The sequence below is a fragment of the Nannospalax galili genome, unplaced genomic scaffold (genome assembly GCF_000622305.1).
Source record: "Nannospalax galili isolate Female #2095 unplaced genomic scaffold, S.galili_v1.0 scaffold763, whole genome shotgun sequence".
Classification (NCBI taxonomy): domain Eukaryota; kingdom Metazoa; phylum Chordata; class Mammalia; order Rodentia; family Spalacidae; genus Nannospalax; species Nannospalax galili.
Window position 1 is genome coordinate 1,485,263 of NW_008349451.1, and position 20,307 is coordinate 1,505,569.

The 20,307-nt window shown below is 44.6% G+C and overlaps 1 protein-coding gene across 1 annotated transcript in view; it reads left to right on the forward strand.

Moving 5' to 3' along the window:
• Positions 1-20,135, forward strand: part of Smco2 (single-pass membrane protein with coiled-coil domains 2) — a 22,739-nt gene extending 2,604 nt beyond the window's left edge. The window contains exons 3-10 of the mRNA XM_008846886.1: positions 1,668-1,773; positions 3,269-3,399; positions 4,223-4,360; positions 7,741-7,816; positions 10,875-10,931; positions 14,735-14,791; positions 17,008-17,183; positions 19,937-20,135. Of these exons, the coding sequence (XP_008845108.1) occupies positions 1,668-1,773; positions 3,269-3,399; positions 4,223-4,360; positions 7,741-7,816; positions 10,875-10,931; positions 14,735-14,791; positions 17,008-17,183; positions 19,937-20,135 (940 nt within the window). The remainder of the gene's footprint in view (positions 1-1,667; positions 1,774-3,268; positions 3,400-4,222; positions 4,361-7,740; positions 7,817-10,874; positions 10,932-14,734; positions 14,792-17,007; positions 17,184-19,936) is intronic.
• Positions 20,136-20,307: the final 172 nt, after the last annotated feature.

The following is a 20,307-nucleotide window of genomic DNA, read 5'->3' on the forward strand; positions in this document are numbered from 1 at the left end:
ACCCCTGAAACTAGAGTTAAGTATGGTTCGTAGCTGCCATGTGGGTGCTGGGAATTGAACCCAGGTCCTCTACAAGAGCAGTCAGTGCTCTTAACTGCTGAGCTATCTCTCTAGCCCCAAAATTATATTTTTAAAGTTAAAAATAATACATTTTAAAAGAGAACAGAAGAGAAAGATATTGTGCTGGGTGCTGGACGCTTTAGTGTCAACTTGACACACCTGAGTTGAGGGATCCTCAGGGAATTTCCTCTATTGGACTGGCTTGTGGCCATGTCCAAGGGGCATCTTCTTGATGAATGATGTGGTAGGGCCCAGCCCACCGTGGGTGCTGCCACCCCTGGGCAGGTGGGCCTGTGTTGCATAAGAAAGCAGGCTGAGCAGGGACCAGGGGAACAAGCCAGTAAGCAACGTTCTTCCATGGCCTGTGCTCCAGCTCCTGCCTCCAGGTTCCTGCCCTGAGTTCCTACCTTGAGCTCCAGGATGAACTGTGACCTGGGAGATGTAAGAATAAACCCTTTCCTCCCCAAGTTGGTAGTGGTCAGAGTGTTTTGTCACAGCATTGAAGAAACAAACCAGGTCAGAAATCTATATTAGGGATCTCTCCACATGCATGCATGTGCACACAAGATGCATAAAACACACATATACATGTCTAGCTGATGGAAAGGAATTCTATGACCCCAACATTATGTCATTTCATTAATGAAGCAATCTGTATGTACTAATATGATATGGACTCCAAGATAGGTTATTACGAACGAAATTCAAAGTGTAGAAGAATGTGTGTAAATATGCTCCTTTTCTTACTTTCTTTTCCTGTTGCTGTGATAAATGATCCTGATAAAAGCAACCCAGGTGGCCCACGCCTTTAATCTCAGTGCTCAGGATGCAGAGGCAGGTGGATCGCTGTGAATTTGAGACCAGCCTGGTCTTCATAGTGAGTTACAGGCCAGCTGGGGCTACATAGTGAGACCCCGTCTCAAAAACAAGGCAACTCAAGGGAGAAAGGGTTTGCCTCTCAGCGCCTCCTCCGGGAAGTCCCTGAGTGAGGCCCCTGGTCGCATCACACCCACAGTCAGGAAGCAGAGCGGTGCAGCAGCTGCTGGGCCCCCTGGCTCCACGTACGCAGTCCAGAATTCCACCATCCACAGTGGGTGGGTCTTCCTGCCTCAGTGAACACAGTCAACACAGCGCCCCACATCCAGAGGCCCATCTCCCAGGCGACTTTAGATTCTGTCGAGTTGAGAATGAACACTATCGGGCAGTGTGAAAGGTCATCAGTGGCTAACCCCCCTTTGTCCATCTTCTTGAACCACACGTGTGTGAAACGGCTTGCTGAGAGGGTTGTTTGTTTATGTTTATGTCGTGTTCATTTCGCCCACAGTTTTCTACTACAAATAGTGGTAATAATTTTGGAGTTTACAATCTCACTGTTAAAATAATTTATGGATTCAGTGAGCAAATATTTATCCTGCCTTTGTTTCTCTTTTGCACAGTACACTGTATATGGCATTATTTATATAGGTTGAAGTCAATACAAACGTAGAGGGTGCTCCCTGGGCCTGGGGAGGGTCCACAGTCCTCCCTTGGGAACGTGTATGGCAAACCTAAACTCCTAAGTTGTAATAATAACCTCTCTTTGCATTGTTTGGTTTCCGTCTGCTAAGGGAAATTACCAAAATGGACCACATCTTGGACAGACCAGATGATCAAGACAATTTCTCTGAAAATTCACAGACTGACTTCCTTTACAAGGTGGACCCGAAACAGTGGGTAAGCTGGGCTGGGCCTGCTGGTGCTTGCAATCCCATCACTTGGGTGGTGGGATAGAAAGTAGGAGTTGAAAAGCAGTTGTGTTTCAGGAAAGGGCTGGAGAGGTGCTCATCAGTTAAGAGTGCGGACGGCTCCTGCAGAGGGCCCAAGTTCAGTTCCCAGCACCCACATGGTGGCTAACAACAATCTGTAATTCCAGTTCCAAGGAATAAGACACCCTCTTCTGGTATCCACGGACATTGCATACAAGAAGTGCACTCATATGCATACAGGCAAAACACCCATACACAAAAAATAATAATAATAAAAAGAGAGAAAGAAATGTTCAAAGATGTTATTATACATTTTTGCTTGTATAGAATTGAAATGCCAGAAAATGACCTGGCTATTTTTCTAGAAAAAAGCAAAGGAGGAAGGAAAGGAGATCACATTCACTTTAATGTTGTGTATTGCTGTGTGTATTAAAAGATGAGCTTTTCTAAACCATTCAAAAGTAGGTCAAACAACATAACACTTCACCCCTGTCCCCTTCAGAGAGCAGCTCTAAAAATAAAGATTTTCATCTACCCGTCCCCAGCACTGTCACCACCTCTAGGAAAAGTACAGTACCGTAATGTCGTCTAATGTCCTCAGTTCTTTTAACAATCCTCAGTTGTGTCTCAAATGCCCTTGAGCGCTATGTGCTTTACGCCCACATCTGACAAGCTCTGTGGCATGCGTTCACAGCTCCGTGGGCTGTCTTAATACAGAGCAGTCCCACCTTGCCTGTTCCATGGTATTGAGAGCTTTCCCCACGTTTGCTTTGCTTTGTTTATTGTTTTGTGACTGTCTTGTTATGAGGCCCAGGCTGGTCTTAACTCACTGCATGACCTAGGCTGGCCCCAGTACTCACTGTGTAGCCCAGACAGGCCTCAAACTTGTGTCAATCCTTCTGCTACAGCACTGAGTTCTGAGATTGTAAGGTGTGCACCACCTTACCTATCTGGTGTTGAGGGTTTTTTTAATTAAATATTTTATTATTTTAATGTTATGTGTATGAGTGTATTGCCTACAGGTAAGTGCACCTGTGTCATGTACTGCCCATGGAGGTCAGAAGAGGGCATTGGATTCTCCTAGAACTGGAGTTATGAATAGTTAGCCACCATGTGGGCCCTGGGAATTGAACCCCAGTACTCTTCGAGGGCAGCCAGTGCTCTTAGCCGCTGAGCCAGCTCTCCAGCCCCAGTGTTGAGTTTCTGAAGCGGTAGAGCAGTCATCTCACTCGAATCGGGGTCTTAGAGTCCGTGGTCAGGTAGAGCTCTACTAGTCACCCGCCCTGGGGAGACAGGTGCCGGGCATTCCCTGCCATAGCCTCTGTAGCTGACAGAGGCTTGTCTCTGTATCTCGCCCACGCATTAGAAGGCTGGCCTCTCCCAGGCAGGGTTGGCAGCACTAGCTGAGCTGTCTCCCATGGTTACCATCTGTTCTACTTTGTTTCCTTCGTTGTCTTACTCAGGATAGGTTGGAGCAGGAGTCTGAGGATGACCAGGACCCAGATAAACGGAACGAGCAAGAGCTCCATCTTGTTCCCGAGGGCCCTCTTGTACCCTCACCGTCACAGTTTTTGGCGAAGAGCGTCCCTGAACTGTAAGCTTTGACATAACCAAGTGGGGAGCACCAGGTGATGAGGTGGGGAGAGATGATGAGGTTTAGCAATGAGATCAAGCCTGGAAGACTTAAAAAAGGAATCCATGACGAGATTGTACCATGAAGCACTGCAGACTCAGCTTAGTCCTGGGATACAGGCAGAGCCAGAGGTCTTTGCACACTTTGTAGTTTGGAATTAATACATATCTCAACATTATCAGCTAACTTCCTAGATATGAATATTATTCTAATCATTAAAAGCCCACCATGGTGTGCGTGGTGGTGCACGCCTTTAATCCTAGGACTCAGGAGGCAGAGGCAGGCAGATCTCTGTGAGTTCAAGGCTAGCCTGGTCTACATAGTGAGTTCCAGGACAGCCGGGGCTACAGGGAGAACCTGTCTGAAAAAGACGGGGGAAAAAAAAACCCACCGTGAAGCCCTCATGTACCATCCTGTGTGGTAGACCTGTCCTCTCCTACTACAACCTGATACCAGTATTTAACATTCAGTCCACAGAGAATGTAAACTTTATCTGTTTTTATAGATGAGCAATAGCTTAGTGATAGAGTATTTGATTAGCTTGTGTGAAACCCTGGGTTCCATATCCAGTAACACACACCCCAACAATCTCCGTTTTGTCTTTATCCTGTAAAGACCTGTTAACATGAACATCAAATACATACCTTCCTGGCCCATTTTGGTGCTAAGAATTGCATAAAAAGATCAACTTGTCACTCAAAGGAAGAGCATTTGGGGTTGTGAGATGCTACCCACTTCCTACCTTCCAGTGATCAGGATGCTATCTCCTCAGCCGCCACGAGAGTGCGTTCTTCGAGCTGAACCAATGGAATGCAAAAATGTATCTACGAATGAAGGAACTTGGAGCTGACCACGTTGAGTGGATGGAGAAAATCAGCAATATCATCCGAAAAATAAACAGTACAGAAAACACAGTGAAGAGGTAATCACAGGTGTTGGGGTTGGTGAGAAAACCATGGTGTGTTCACAGCTTTAAAACTCAAGACATTCTGGGCCTGCAGTGGTAAAGTCTTCAGGGTAAGCTCAGCTCCTGGTTAGACGTCCATGTCATGAGGTCATCAGCTTAAGTCAGGCTTCTATGCATCTCTTAATGATTTTCCTCACACACTTTTTCTTTGGAGCCGAGTTATCAAAAGGATGCATTTGGGTCTGCAGTGATCTCTCTCTCTCTCTCTCTCTCTCTCTCTCTCTCTCGCCTCTCTCCCCTCCCCCCTCCCTCCCTCCCTCCTTTCTCTTTCTCTTTTCAGGGCCTCATGTAGTCCAAGTTAGCCCAAACTCTCTGTGCATCTGATGACACTGAACTTCTGATTCTCCTACCTCTACCTCCTGATTATAGAGTGTTCTACCACACCCTGCTTTATGCTAAGACTTGAATCCAGGACTTCATGAATGCCAAACAAGTTCCTCTGCTAACTGAGCTATATTCCCAGACCAATTTAGCATTTATTTTTCAGATTATTTATTTATTGAGGTTTTAAGATGCTATGTAGCCCAGGTTAGACTTGAATTCACTAGCCAAGGAAAATCTTGAATTTCTATTTTGCTTTCCTTCTCTTTCTTTGCATGTATATGTGGGGAACGTGTGTGTGTAGGTGTGTGTGTGTGTAGGAATGTGTGTATGTGTAGGTGTGTGTGTGTAGGTATGTGTGTGTAGGAATGTGTGTGTGTAGGAATGTGTGTGTGTAGGAATGTGTGTGTAGGTGTGTGTGTGTAGGAATGTGTGTGTATGTGTAGGCGTGTGTGTGTGTAGGTGTGTGTGTAGGAATGTGTGTGTGTGTAGGTGTGCATGGGGTGTATATAGGTGTATATGTGTAGGGAGAGGTTGGGGGGTGTTTGGAGGCCAGAGGTTGACATACCATGTCTTCCCCAATCATTGTCCAGTTATTTATTGAGACAGGGTCTCTCAGTTGAACCTAGAGCTCATTGATTGGACTAATTAACAATCTCTGGGGATCCTTTGTCTTTGCCTCCTGAGTGCTGGGATTACAGACGGGCTGCCACACCCACCCGGCATTTTATGTGGGTGCTGGAGATCCAAACTCAGGTCCTCACATTCCAGCAGGAAGCACTGTACCAACCGAGCTGTCTCGGCAGGCCCCCTGGCTGAATTTCTGATCCTCCGCCCTCACCTCCCAAATGCTATGATTGCAGGCATGATCTGCCACACCCAATTTTATGCAGTGCTGGAAATTAAACCAAGGACCTCGGGCATGCCAGGCAAACACTACCAACTGAGCTCCATCCCAGTTTCCAATCCCCCTCTGGAGGGTCATTCAGTATGTGTAGAAGGATCTGACTACCATGCTGGGGGAAAAAAACAAAAATCAGGCATATTTGCCAATGTGCTTCTAAAACTCAGTGAGGCATTTTAAGGTGAAACAAAAGAAGATGAAGTTAATTACTTATTTATTTGTTTGGACACTGGTATAAAGAGCAGTTTGGCATCAGAGAGACCTGAGTTTGAATCCTGATGGCCTCTTCTTGGGTAAATGAATCAACCTTTTAAGGGTGTGACTTTCCTCTTCTGTAAAGGACTAATTGCAGCCACGTTATTGATTTATTCCAAGGACTCGACTGTAAGCCTGGTGCAAAAAATGTTCAGTCAATGGAAGCTATTGGTGGAGATAAATGCTCATGGCCTTTGAATTCTCCTGTCCCATCCCAAACTCTTTCCTACTACAGGAAGTTCCTGGTCCTGCTGTTTCCCTCCTCCCACACATTCATCCAACATGGACCTTTTTCTCCTCTAAAACATTAAAAAGGATCCAAATCTCATACATTACTTGTCTTCACTTCTAAATTCATTTCACATTGCAGTAAAATTATGGTTTTTGGTGTATGGGCCCGTAGGTTTCAAAAAATATACATGGGGACTGGAGAGGGCACTGGCTCTTCTCGCAGGGAACCCAGATTTGGTTCCCAGCACTCACATGGCGGCTAAAACCATTGTTCCAGGGCACCCAGCACCCTCTCTGGCCCTCTCAGGAGTGCATGCACAGGTGTGCTTACATGAGGCAAAGCAGTCATCAAATCAAATAAAGAAATAAAAATGTAAACTATGTGTTAGAGCCAACACAGTGAGGACATGGACAGCTCTCTGTTCACAGCATCCATTTTATTTATTTATTTATTTATTCATTTATTTATTCATTTATTTATTCATTTATTCATTTATTGAGATAGGGCTTCACATAGCCCAAGCTGGCCCTGAACTCCCGAGCCTCCTTCCTCCACCTCCCAAGTGCGGGGATTATAGGTGTGTGCTACTGTGTTGGTTACTCTCTGTCACTGTAATGGAACACCATGACCAAAGCTACTTATGGAAAAAGGAGCTTCTTCGGGTTTATGGTTCTAGAGGAGGCTTTTTCTTTGGGTAGAGGGTGGTGTCCATAAGGGTTGGGGAGGCGCAGCTGGATTAGGAGCTGTCTGATCACATTTCCACTCTCAAAGCCCGCCCTTAATGACACACTTCCTCCAGCAAGGCTCCACTTTCTAAAGGTTCCAGGACTCCTCCCTCCCCAACCCCCCAAATAGCACCACCAGCTGGAGACCAGGTGTTCAAATACCTGAGCCTTCAGGAGACATTTCTCTAACCAGCAAATACTGTTACTGCGTTGACAATTCTTGATGTATTCTGGATAAAAGTCCAAACAGTATTTAGATTTGTGAATTTCACTTCCCGGGCTGGAGATGGAAGTTCAGTGCTAACCTCACATGCACAGACCCTGGGTTTTAGCCTCAGTACTGGGAGAAAAAAAAAAAATCCCGTTCCCAATCTGTGGCTTGGTCTTTGCATCCCTTTAACAGTATCTTTGGATACTGGGCCCGCGTCTCTTCAATGTGCCGCTTTGCACAGGACCAGCACCTACTTAGAAAAGACAGAAGTATCTCCAATAGTAGAAAATTACCTTTTCTTTTCCTGTCCTCATGTGTATATGCATGCTTGGCGTATGTGTGCAAGCGTGTGCACTTACTTGAGACCTGAGGTTGATGTCAGGAATCACGATCCATGGCTTTTCGACTTCTTCACTGAGGCAGGGTCTCTCAGTCAAACCCAGAGCTGCAGATCTGGTTAGTCTTGCTAGCCGCCTTGCCCCAGGGCTCTGGCTCCCACTTTCAGAGGATGGAACCACAGGCGGGTGGCCATGCCCATACCGCGTTTGCCTGGGTCCGGGGGATCCAGACTCCAGTCCTCAAGTCTGAGTGGCGAGCTCTTCGACCACTGAGCTCTCTCTCCAGCCCCAGGGTGATTTTTTTGTTCCTTAATTCCCAATGCTCAGTCCAGTTTTCATTTGATTGCAGCTTGTTAAATGAGGTGGTATCCCTGGAAGACCAGTCTGATGACCTGGAGGATGGGAATCAGGACGCAAACATCGAGGTGAGCCATGACTCTGGACTTCTGCCCTCCTCCCCTCCTGCTGTGTAGCATGAACCATAACAAGAGGGAGGTTCCATTGCTGTCCTGGGAGGGATGTGCTCGGGTCAGCTGAGTGCCTAGACTTCCCTGTTCTTCCCAGACACTGGGGGAGACCCTCCTGATGGGATTCGCCCTGAGGCCACCATGAGGAGCTGTGCCTTTTGGGAAGGAGAACTTGTCAGGATCTCAGAGCCCTGGCAGTACACAGACAACATCTAGGGAATACTTGTTAACACCTGCATCCTGGCAAGGGCAGCTGTGCTGCCTTTTGTGACTTCCTGGAGCGCTTTTGTGTTTTTACAACCTCCAAACCTTTTCCTATTTCTCTGTCTCTGCAGTGTGTGCGATTCTTTTCAGAGAAAGGTTTTATTTTCTGCTTTTGTTTATTTTTGGTTATTTTAATTTTTGTTTTAGCTTCTTAATTGCATTTACTTATTATTTTTTCTGTGTGCATGTTTGTGTGTGCACACATGTGGACATCAGAGTCAGCTTGCAGGAGTCTTTTCTCTCCTTCCACCCCGTGGATCCCAGGCATCAAACTCAGGTTGTCAGGCTTGGTGACAGGTGCCTTTATCTGCTGAGCCATCTCACCAGTCCATTTTTTGTCATTAGTTTTTTTTTTTTTTTTTGGTCTTTTTGAGACAGGGTCTCCCTGTAGCCCCAGCTGTCCTGGAACTCACTATGTGGACCAGGATGGCCTCAACTCATAGAGATCCACCTGCCTCTGCCTCCCGAGTGCTGGGATTAAAGGTGTGCGCCACCATGCCCGGCTTGTTATTAGTTTTTTGTTTGTTTGTCAAGCTACAGTTTTCCTCTGTACCACAGACTGGTCTAGAACTCTTCCTATAGCTCAGGCTAGCCTTGAAGTCTCCCCAGTGCTGGGATTATAAGTGTGAGCTGCCACACCCAGGGAGAATTTTTTTTAATGTTTTCTTTATTATTTTTATTTTTTGTGTATGAGTGTATTGCCTGCATGTATGTGAATGCACCCATGTCGTGCAATGCCTGTGGAGGACAGAAGAGGCTGTCGGATCCCCTGGAACTGGAGTTACGGACAGTTGTTAGCTGCCATATGGGTGCTGGGATTTGAACCTGGGTCCTCTGCAAGAACAACCAGTGTTGTTAACCACTGAGCCATCTCTCCAGCCCCCCAGGGAGAATTTTTTAAGAGGAGGGACTTTGATTGGCAGGAAGGGGGGAGGCGTCACACATATGTATGGAGTTGTTTGTGCTAGAGATGCACAATTTTGTATATACACTAAAAACGCCACGTGCCCTCTGTTAGGGCTTCTCTATTGCTGTGATAAAGTACTGACCAAAAGCAGCTTGGGAAGGAAAGGGTTTATTTGGCTTATGCCTCACAGGCCATCATTCAGGGAAGCAAGGTAGGAACTCAGGGCAGGAACCTGGAGGCAGGACCTGAACAGGCCATGGAGGAAGAAAGCTGCTTTCTGACTTGCTCCCCTGGCCTGTGCTCATCCTGCTTTCTTTTACAACCCAGGCCAACCTGCCCAGGGGTGGCACCACCCACAATGGACTGGACCCTCCCACATCACTCAATAATCAAGAAGATGCCTCACAGACATGCCCACAGGTCAATCCAATGGAGGAAATCCCCCAATTAAGATTCTCTCTTCCAGAACATCACACATGAGTTTAGGAACCAGAAACAGTTCAAATACCCACCATCCAATCAGCAGAGAAGCTGTGGCCAGTGTATACAATGGAGCACTATTCTGGAATAGACGGGAACAAGTTTCTGTCTCATTCAACACGTGAATTATTTCAGACACGTTGTGCTATTTGAAAGATGCCAGGCTCAGATGTTAGAGATGTGATCCATTTATGTAACACTCTGAAAAGGGCAAAGCCATAGGAATACAGAGTGAAGTGGAGAAATGAGAGGCAATTAGAGAAGGCACAGAGTCAGGTGTGGCGGTGCATGCCCGTATCACGGCACTCAGGGGCAGTGGCAGGCGAAACTCTGAGTTTGAGGCCAGCCTGGTCTCTATAGAAAATTCTAGGCCAGCCAGGACTACATAGTGAGACCTTGTCTCAAAACAGAGAGGGGGGAGAGAGAGAGAGAGAGAGAGAGAGAGAGAGAGAGAGAGACTGAGACACTAGCCCAGCACCAGGAATGGGGAGGTAGATCAGGAATTCAAGATCATCCTCCCTACACAGATGATTTGAACCTGGGAGACTCTGTCTCAAAAAATTGTGTCTGTGTAAGAAGCTGAAATATTAGAATTAGTAGGCATATTTGTAGCTTTCTTTGGGTGAAGGGAAAATTAAGATTTTTAGGAGTAGATACAGATTCAGCAAAGAAAGTCTGAAGAAATCAAGCAAGAACGTTAATAAAGTTAAAAATAATATCACATATTTGGGCTCATTCCATATGAAGAAGAAAAAAATGAGTAATTAGCAAAGCTGGTTTTCGAAGAAAAAAAAAGAAGAAGAAAATGGTAAGACAGAAACAAACATCTGCTTAAGACCTTTAAGCTGTGGAAAGGATTTGAGGTGGTCTAAGGGTGTTGCCGAATCTGAGCCCTGAGTTCACCATGATTTCTGAAATTTCTGTTCAGACATCAGAGTTTTATTCTGACCGTCTCAGGTCTCTCTGCTTACTCAGGATAAAGATGTTTGCCGTGTAAATAAGCTAGCACACCAATGAACTGCAACCAGCATCGCACAGCTCCTTTCTGAATCATTTATGAATTAACACAGTGTGATGTGGGGGTGACTACATACCCCCAATGCAACCACACGTTGCTGAACTCTGCCAGCTGCTTGAGATGGCCGGTGGTCCTGATGCATGTATCCCACTAGCTCAATTCCCAGTTCAGGGGCCACTTATATAGGACGTGGCCAGTCGTGACTTACGAACATGATCCAATATTAGTTTTGTGATCAGAGCAGCATAAAAGAAAAGCTTGTTGACCATGAGTGTGTTTCTTCTAAAACATTGTTTTATTTCAATTCCATACATCATTATGATGTCTGTATTCTCTTTATTTAATAGGTGAAGATCATAGAAATTAGAAAGCAATTAAAAGAAATGAGCACCAGATTGGCCCAGGTAATGACAAGATGGCTTTACAGCCAAGGAGGAAAATAACTCTTTTTAAAAATTATTTTATTTATTTATTTTCTTTTTATTTCATACAGAACATCCCAAACAATATTATTTATCTTTATATCCGCATCCTAGGTGGCAGCCTCCCATAGCCTCCCCACCCTTCCCCCACTGGAGCATCCACTCTGTCATTCCGGTTAATGCCTACTTTGTTGTCAGTGCCCTCAGCCGTTTATGTGTATAAGCGTTATGCCTGTATGTGTGTAAACACACCCATGTCATGCAGTGCCCTATGGATGGTTGTTAGCCACCATGTGGGTACTGGGATTTAAACTCGACTCTTCTGCAAGAACAGCCAGTGCTGTTAACCACCGAGCAATTTCTCCAGGCCCCAGAAAGAAGATTTTATGAAAAAGTTAAATAGTCAAATAAGTAGTTCTTGGTGAATAGTAAATGCAAGAGCCACAGATTGGGAGTATCTGAGTGAAATAGTATCTTCTGGAAAAGACTGATGAACTCATATGTTTACCCACACTAGACCTGCTGAAGATCAAGCTAGTCATCATTCTAGCATGGAGTAGGAAAGTGGGAGTGACCACCCAATCCTAATTGAGTAGCTATAGATGATTGATGGTTTCTGTTGAGGAAAAGTCACTTTTCTTTAATGGTATGGATTCTGGTAAGTCAACTGTGCAATAGTGGATGGCCTCATAGTCAGAGCTCATGGGTTATTAAATTGTTTAAAAAAAAGCATGAAGTTGATGAAGTAGGGAGATGGGGTGGATCTTGGAGGGATTAAAGTGAGGAGTTGAGGATGAATGAATGTGATCAAAACACATAGAATTTAGGCACCATGACTTTAGACTCTGTGCTGGATGGCTTAAGTTGTCAACTTGACACACCTGGTTGGAGGGAACCTCAGCCGAGGAAATTCCACCATTGGATTGGCCTGTGGCCATGTCTGTAGGGGCATTTTAATTGTTAAGTGATGTGGGTGAGCCCAGTCCACTGTGGGTGGTGCCGCTCCTGGGCAGGTGGTCCTATATTGTATAAGAAAGCAGGATGAAGTGGAGAGATGGCACAGCAGTTAAGAGAGCTGGCTGTTCTTGCAGAGGACCCAGGTTCAGTTCTCAGGAGCTACATGGCAGCTAACAACCATCCTAACTCCAGTTGTAGGGGATCCAATGCCTTCTTCTGACCTCCTTGGACATTGCACAACATGGGTGTGCTTGCACATATTCAGACAATACATTCATACACGTAAAATAAAGACAATAAATAAAAAAAATCTATGTAAGTGTCATGTGTATAGATAGTCCTTCTAACAAATTAGTTTTTGGCAATTAAAACATCCTTGGACATTGCACAACATGGGTGCACTTGCACATATTCAGGCAATACATTCATACACGTAAAATAAAGACAATAAATAAAAAAATCTATGTAAGTATCATGTGTATAGATAGTCCTTCTAACAAATTAGTTTTTGGCAATTAAAACATCATGAAATTAACTTACATAAAAATGAAAAATAACCCCACTCCCCCAAAGACATACACAATGAATGCCTTAAGATATTTATATTCCTCTAAACTTTCCTTATACGTATTTACATGTTGATTTTTAATGTCATCATCTGATGTAGATTGTTTTATAACTTTTTTGATGTGTCTCCTTTCTTCAATGGTTTTCTGTGGATTTATTAGCTTTATTTTCTTGGATACTTGGGACTTCATATATCAACGTTTAGCATGTGAAACTGAGCCTCAGAAACCTATGTCTGGGGCTGGTGGGGGCTGTAGCTCAGTTTGTAGAGTGTTTGCCTAGTATACATGAAGCTCTGGGTTTGATCCCCAACACTGTATACATGGGGTATGGTGGTTCACTAGGAGGGTGGAAGCTGGAGGATCAAAAGTTAAAGGTCATCCTCAGCTATAAGCCAAGTTTGAAGCCAGTCTAAGACGGAAGAGATCCTGTCTCAAAACAAACCAACTAACCTGTGGCTTTGCTTGCTCCACTACTTTCAAACTCAACTGTGGGGCTGGAGAGATGCTCAGCAGTTAAGAGCACTGGCTGCTCTTGCAGAGGACCGGGGTTGGAATCCCAGCACCCACATGGCAGCTAACAACCATCCGTAACTCCAGTTTCAGGGGATCTGACACCCTCTTCTGTCCTCCGTGGGCACTGCACGACATGGGTGCACTTACCTACATGCAGGCAATACACTCATACACATAAAATAAAAATAAAATTTAAAAAAAGACTCAATTGCTAGACATTCTGCTTCTAGGGCTGTCCGTGAACTCAGCACCCTGCTCTTCCTGCTGAAGCACGGCTTTTCAAGGTTTTCTGCTGGTCTGTGAAGAGATGTTTAATCTAAGACTTCAACAGTGTTATTCAGTTGACATTTTACAACTGGCTTTCATGCCTCCCGAAAAAATGGCTGCATTTTATTCTTTACTGATAGAAACCAGGCAAGACGCTGTGTTCTCTTCCAGACAACCTACTGCAGACATGGAAAGAAAATAGGAACAGGCCTCTGTGTGGACAGCTTTCCTGCCAAATCCCAGAGCCCAAACATTCAGTCTGATGCAACTCGGAAATGTTTACATATTTAAAATACATGATTATTTTCTCAGAAACTCACTGTCTCACCAGCCTCTGTCTTCATGGAAGACTTTTAAGGAACAATAAAGGAGTAGTGAATAGAGAAAAAGATGCCTTGTAAGGAGTGACTATTGTTAAGCCGCCTGTGGTGGTGCACGCCTTCAATCCCAGCACTCCAGAAGCAGAAGCAGGCGGATCTCTGTGAGATTGAGGCCAGCCTGGTCTACATAGTGAGTTCCAGGCCAGCTGGGGCTACAGGGAGACCCTGTCTCAAAAAGACAAAAAAGCGTGGCCATTGTTAAATTTATACTTTTATTTTTAATTTTCTTGCAGGTTTTTAGGTGTGGTGTGCATGTATATGCATGTGTGCATGTCTGTGTGTATCTCTGGGCACATGTGTGTGCAGGTGCCTGTGCATGTATGTGTATGTGTGTGTAGAGACACGTGGTTGACATGGGATGTTTTCCTCAACTGCTCTCCACTGTATTCATTGAAGCAGTGTCTCTCTTTGAATCCGGAGCTCTGCAATTCTAGTAGTCTAGCTAGCCAATTTTCTCTGGGGATCTCCTACCTCTGCCTCCCGGCAGCCACCACACCTGCCCAGCTTTTACATGGGCTCTGGGGATCCATCTCTTGCGTGTGTGGTAAGTGCTTTATCAACCAAGCCAACTCCCCAGCCCTTGAATTTATACTTTTAAAGTACTGAAAATAATCTCGTTAATCTTGCTTATTCTTGCACTTTGCAATTCATTGCATGATTCATAAGCAAATTTACTCTGTATTATTGTTTTTTTTGTTTCTGTTTTTGAGACAGGATCTATGGCCTGGAACTCACTATATAGACCATTGCAGGCCGGTCTGGAACTCACAGAGATCCACCTGCTTCTGTCTCTGAGCATTGAGCGGGGACTGTGCTGGCCTTAAAGGCCTGCCCACCACCCCTGGCTTGTTATTGTTTCTGTGCATGTCTGTTTGGTTCTGTGATGCTAAGGATGGAATGCAGGGCTTCCTGTATGCTGGGTACAGGCTCTACCACTGAGCTACATCCCCAGCCCTAGCAGTTCCCAGCAAAAGGAGCCATTTTATTGAGTAAAAGTAAATTTCAGCACACTTTGTACATGGTATCAAAATGAGAGATTTTATTATATAAACCAGAAAAGCATAACTGATGTTTTACCAGACCCGTGGTGTCTTTTCAGGTAGATGCTTGTAACAAAGCCCATGAATTAAAGGAGAAACTTGTTGTATGGATAAAAGTAAGCTGTCCCAAGTAACCTGTTCAAACTGGTCAGCAGTCAGCTGTTTTCTGACTAAGTCCAAGCAGCTCTTTCCTGAGAAGCTGAGGGTACACACATTCCAGGCTCTGGCTAGTCTTGTGTCCCTTCCATCTCTTCACCTTCTGCTTTGGTCAAGAAAACAACTGGTGATTGGGGTGTGCTCCTAAGTTCCCAGCATCCCGCTTTACCGCACTACCTCTCAGCTGTCCACCTAGAGCTCTCCTCCACGCCCACATGTTCCCCTTCTTCTTTTAATTAGAGGAGATTTTTAGAATTGAATCTTTGAGAATTTCATACAATGTATTTGGATCATATTCAGACCCCGTTCCCCCTTCCTACCCCTCATCCAAATTCATGTACTCTATTTAAGGTTTGTGTCTGTCTGTCTATCTATCTATCTATCTATCTATCTATCTATCATCTATCAATCATCAATCTATCATCTATCTATCATCTGTCATCTGTTCATCTATCTATCTATCTATCTATCTATCTATCTATCTATCTATCTATCTACATCTATCTATCATCTGTCTATCTATCATCATCTATCATCATCTATCTATCATCCATCTATCTTCTATCTATAATCTATTATAAAAAAATCTCTAATCTATAAAAAATCTATAATATATATATTATAAATTTTTAAAGGTCTCTTGACTCTCCCTGTGTCCCCAAATGCCACGTGATGTTGGCTCATCCACTGGAGCCTGGTTAACCTACCCAGCATCACAGCCTTAAAGAAAACTGACTCCCTCTCCCAGCAGTGATGAATTGCCAATAGTTCCTCAGCTGGAGCTGGGGCCTCTTACCCACCTCCCCACCTTTAAGCTGCTTTGTTTTTTGGTCTGACTTGAGCTCACATGGGTCTTGTGCACACTGTAACCATTGCTGTGAATTCATATGAGTGACTGTGCAGATGTCTTGGAAACATGGTTTCCTTGTGGCCACCCACCACCTCTGGCTGTTCAAATCTTTTTGCTCCTCTTCTGCAATGATCCCTGAGCTTCAGAGATAGAGGTTTGATATGGATGTTCTGTTTAGGGTTAAGCGCTCTGCAGCCTCCTATTCTCTATAGAGACCAGTTGTGGGTCTCTGTTAATCACCATCTGCTGCATGGAAGCTTCTCTGGTTAGAGTTAAGAGATGCACTGATCTAGGGATTTAACAACAAGTCATTAGGAGTCAGCTTAATACTATGTCCATTTAGCAGAGTGATAGTAGTAGGCTCTCCCCTGTGTCCTGTGACCTGTCTAGCTACAGGTTCCTAGACCTGATTCCAGTGTCAACTGTGGGCTCCATTTTGCGAAGCGGACCTCAAAGCCAATCAGAAAGCGGTTGGTTGCTCACATAGCATTTGTGCCACTATTGCACCAATGGGCATATCTTGCCAGGACAGTTGTTATTGTAGCTCGTAGGATTCACAGCTGAGCACAGTTGATGGTTACTCTTCTCCTCTGATAGTGTGTGTAGCACCTTCCAGCACTCTGAGCGCTCACTAGCAGAGGTGACGCTCTGAGGTCAGTACCAGCTTCATTTCTCCTTGTTTGTTCTACAGCTCCTGTGTGCGGTGCCTTCAGCAGTAGGGTCTTACTGTGACATTCTGGTGGGTAACCAAGAGCAGGGGCAATGGACAGTATTGTCTGAGGAACCCCTGGTCAGCAGCTTCAAACGAGGGAGTCTTTTGAAGTCCCCACGCCACCAAGTCTCGGCTACGCACTTTAGCATGTCTCACTTTGTACCATCTAATGTACGTGCACATTTAGTTGTATGTTATTTGTTCCATGGGCCTTGTGAATGCACTTGTAATAGACTGTATATACATCCGTGTCTATTCTGTGAATCATTGTGTCTTGGAACAGTGCCTGGTAGACATCATTCCACACGTGTAGAATAGATAGTCAGTTGAACATGTGGGTTCAGTTCAAGGGCGTCATCCCACATGTGTATCCAGTAGTTAAAGAAGTATGTACGTTTTACTTACTTCTCCGCAGTGGTGTTGCCCTGCATCATGTGCAAGTCAGTGGGTATGCACGTGCCAAGAACTGCCTAGCTTGACGTGCATGCAGTTCATCAAGCGTGCCCCTGAGGCGTCACAGAGGAAGAACGTCCTACGTCGTGTGCACTAAAACTGGAAGAGATCAAGAATGATTTTTTTTAAGGATAGTTGATTGTTCGTTCACTTTTTCCCAGAACTTCCATAAGGAGATGGATCTGCTGAATGCTGAGCTGGGGGCATACCACACACCAGAAACGGAGACAGACTCTTACAGCTCTGAGGACGTGGATGTAGAAGAAACAGACCTTCTGCTTAGTGAGGCTTCCCCACCGGCTTCGGGGGCGAACTCTCCTTCCTGCAGTGTCGTGTGGTAAGGCAGAGAAAGGGGCTAGCCTGGGCTGGACAAAGTGCTCAGCACTCAGATTACAGCAAAAGTTCACAATTTCAAATGCTGACTTAAGTTTCACGTTCTTTTGTAAATTATCTATTTAGTCTCTTAAAAAGTCTGTAGTCAGACATGGTGGTGCATGTCTTTAATCCCAACATCAGGAGGCAGAGATGGGCTGATCTCTGCGAGTTCAAGGCCAGCCTGGTGGACATAGCAAATTCGCTGACTGAAAAAAATTTTAGAGGCTGGAGGGATGGTTCATTGGTTAAGAGCACTGGCTGTTCTTGCAGAGGACCTGGGTTCGAGTCCCAGCACCCACATGGCGGCTCACAACCATTCATAACTCCAGTTCCAGGGGCTCCGAAGCCCTCTTCTGACCTCAGCAGGCATTCATGGCAAGGGTATACTTACATACATGCAGGCAACACACTCATACACGTAAAAATGTAAATAGTAAATAAAATATTCAAAAAACATACAAGTCTATTTGCTCTTGAAGTTACAGTATTTTCCTGTTTTAGCTGTGGGTCTATTGTGTTAGGTATACAAATGCAGATTGCTTTCTTAATACTTTGACTAATACCTATATATAATACATATATTTTATGTCTATATAATACCTTTCTTTTCTTTTTTTGATTATTTTTAAAAATTTTTCTTTATTTATTTTTGAGACAGGGCTTCCTTGCAGCCCCAGCTGGCCTGGGATTCACAATATAGACCAGGCTGGCCTCAAACTCACAGAGATCTGCCTGCCTCTGCCTCCCAAGGGCTGGAATTAAAGGCATGCACCACCATGCCTGGCTATATACAATATCTTTCTAAATATTTTTTGGATATGTGCAGTGTGGGGGCTTGAACTCAGGAACTCACACATGCTGGGCAAATGCTCTACCACTGAGCTACACCCCAGTTCCTATCTATCTTCATCTTAAATATTTTATTTATTATTTTTATTTTTATTATTTTTATTATTTTATTTTTTGGTCTTTTTGAGACAGGGTCTCCCTGTAGCCCTAGCTGGCCTGGATTCACTATGGAGACCAGGCTGGCTTCGAACTCACAGAGATCCGCCTGCCTCTGCCTCCCGAGCGCTGGGATTAAAGGTGTGCACCACCACGACCGGCCTATTATTTTTATTTTTTATGTGTACGAGTGTATTGCCTGCATGTATGTCAGTGCACTCATGTCGTGCAACGCACACAGAGGTCAGAAGAGGGCGTTGAATCCCTGGAACTGGAGTTATGGATGCTTGTTAGCCGCCATATGGGTCCTGGGAATCGAACCCAGGTCCTCTGGAAGAGCAGTCAGTGCTCTTAACCTCTGAGCCATCTCTCCAGCCTCTCTATCTTTATCTTAAAGAATGCAATCTAAAGGTTCTGGTCACCACCTCCATGAAAGGAAACTACTTGATAAACCAGGTCTGAAAACTTTTGTTTGCTGTACAAGGTACCATTCCCTTTAAAAAAGAACATTACTTTATTGTAATGAACTTACAAATAAAAACACCACACAGCTAGATTAAGGTAGCTACTCAAACAAATATTTGTCCAGTTCCACACTCTATACATCTCAGTGAACTTCATATAGTTAGAATGACCATTCTGGGGGCTGGAGAGATGGCTCAGTGGTTAAGAGCACTGGCTGCTCTTGCAGAGGATCTGGGGTTGGTGCTAAGTACCCACATTAACAGCTAACAACTGTCCTTAACTCCAGTTCCAGGGGCTCTAATGCCCTCTTCTGGCCTCTGAGGGTTTGCATGCACATGGTGCACTTGTATACACGCAGGCAAAGCACGCACATACATAAAATAAAAATAAATAGGTAAATAAAATATTTTTTAAAATTTAACCCTGAGCCATGGAGCTCTGCTGAGGATTTTGTAGTTTCACTATCAGTTACATTTTATGCACTTATCTGCCATAAAAAAGGAAAAAAACTACGACAGAGTTAACTAGAAAAACATTTAATCACTTTATATCTTCTGTCACAGCTCGTGTCCCTTCACCTACATTCCATCCTCCCTCATCACTTAAAATTACCCTCTCCTAGTTTCTTTTCTAAATGTCATAGTCTACCCACACAGATATTTACATGTAAACATGAGAGCTCACGTCTTCAAGGCAAACAGGAAGCAGAGACAACAAACTGGAGGAGGGGTGGGGCTATGAACTCTGGACACCCGCCCTAGGAGACAGGCTTCCTCCAGCAAAGCCACACCTCCTAAATAATTTCAGTTATAGTTAGAGCATAGCAACACAAGGCATGAAATCAAACAAACAAAATATACCACAGATACACCCAATAGGAAGCCATCAGATCTGAGAAAGCTTAGATCACTGTGTAAGGGAAAGGACAAGACCCCGTGATCAAGAGCTTAATTCCACTGATAGTACTCAACTGTGTCCTGAAAGGTCCACGTGTGCCTTTGCATGCCCCCCAAAAGGGATCCTGCACCTCACAAGTGAGGTAAAGACTGGGCATAAGCGGAAGTGTGAGAGGCATTTCAGAGGGGAGCCCTCATAATCCCAGGCTCATTGCTTGGTATCTAGAGTCTTAGAAATCGGTTGCTGGCCCTATTGTGGACATGAGTGAATGTGAAATCTCATGAACTTCAAGCTCTTTCTTCGATGGATATGAACTGGGGTCACGACGTCAGGGACCCACCCAGAGTTTTAGGGTGACATGGATGGTGGTTCTGGTCAGGATCCTAACACAGACCTCTCCCTCCTTAGGAAGCATGCCCTGAAGCTCTTCATCATATTCTATGTGGTTATCTTCACTGGACTTTCATGTTACATACTGTTTGTGGATGCCTCGTTTGTCTTCGAAAGGGTGCTCCCTAGTGTGCTGGGGCGCCGTACAATGTGGGAGCTCAGGGAGATGCTTGCACCTTTCTTGAATTTGGAAGTGGAAGACTTGCTACCCTCCTAAAGATACAGGACTTACCGGTACCCTACTTTTATCCTCCACAATAAAACTTTCATGTTCTTGTATTAGAGCCATTAGTTTACTTTTCAAAAACTGCCATTCAATGTTTTCTAAAGGATGTTGTAATTATATGAAATTTAGTTGATCACAGGAAGAAAACGAAAAGGATTTAATT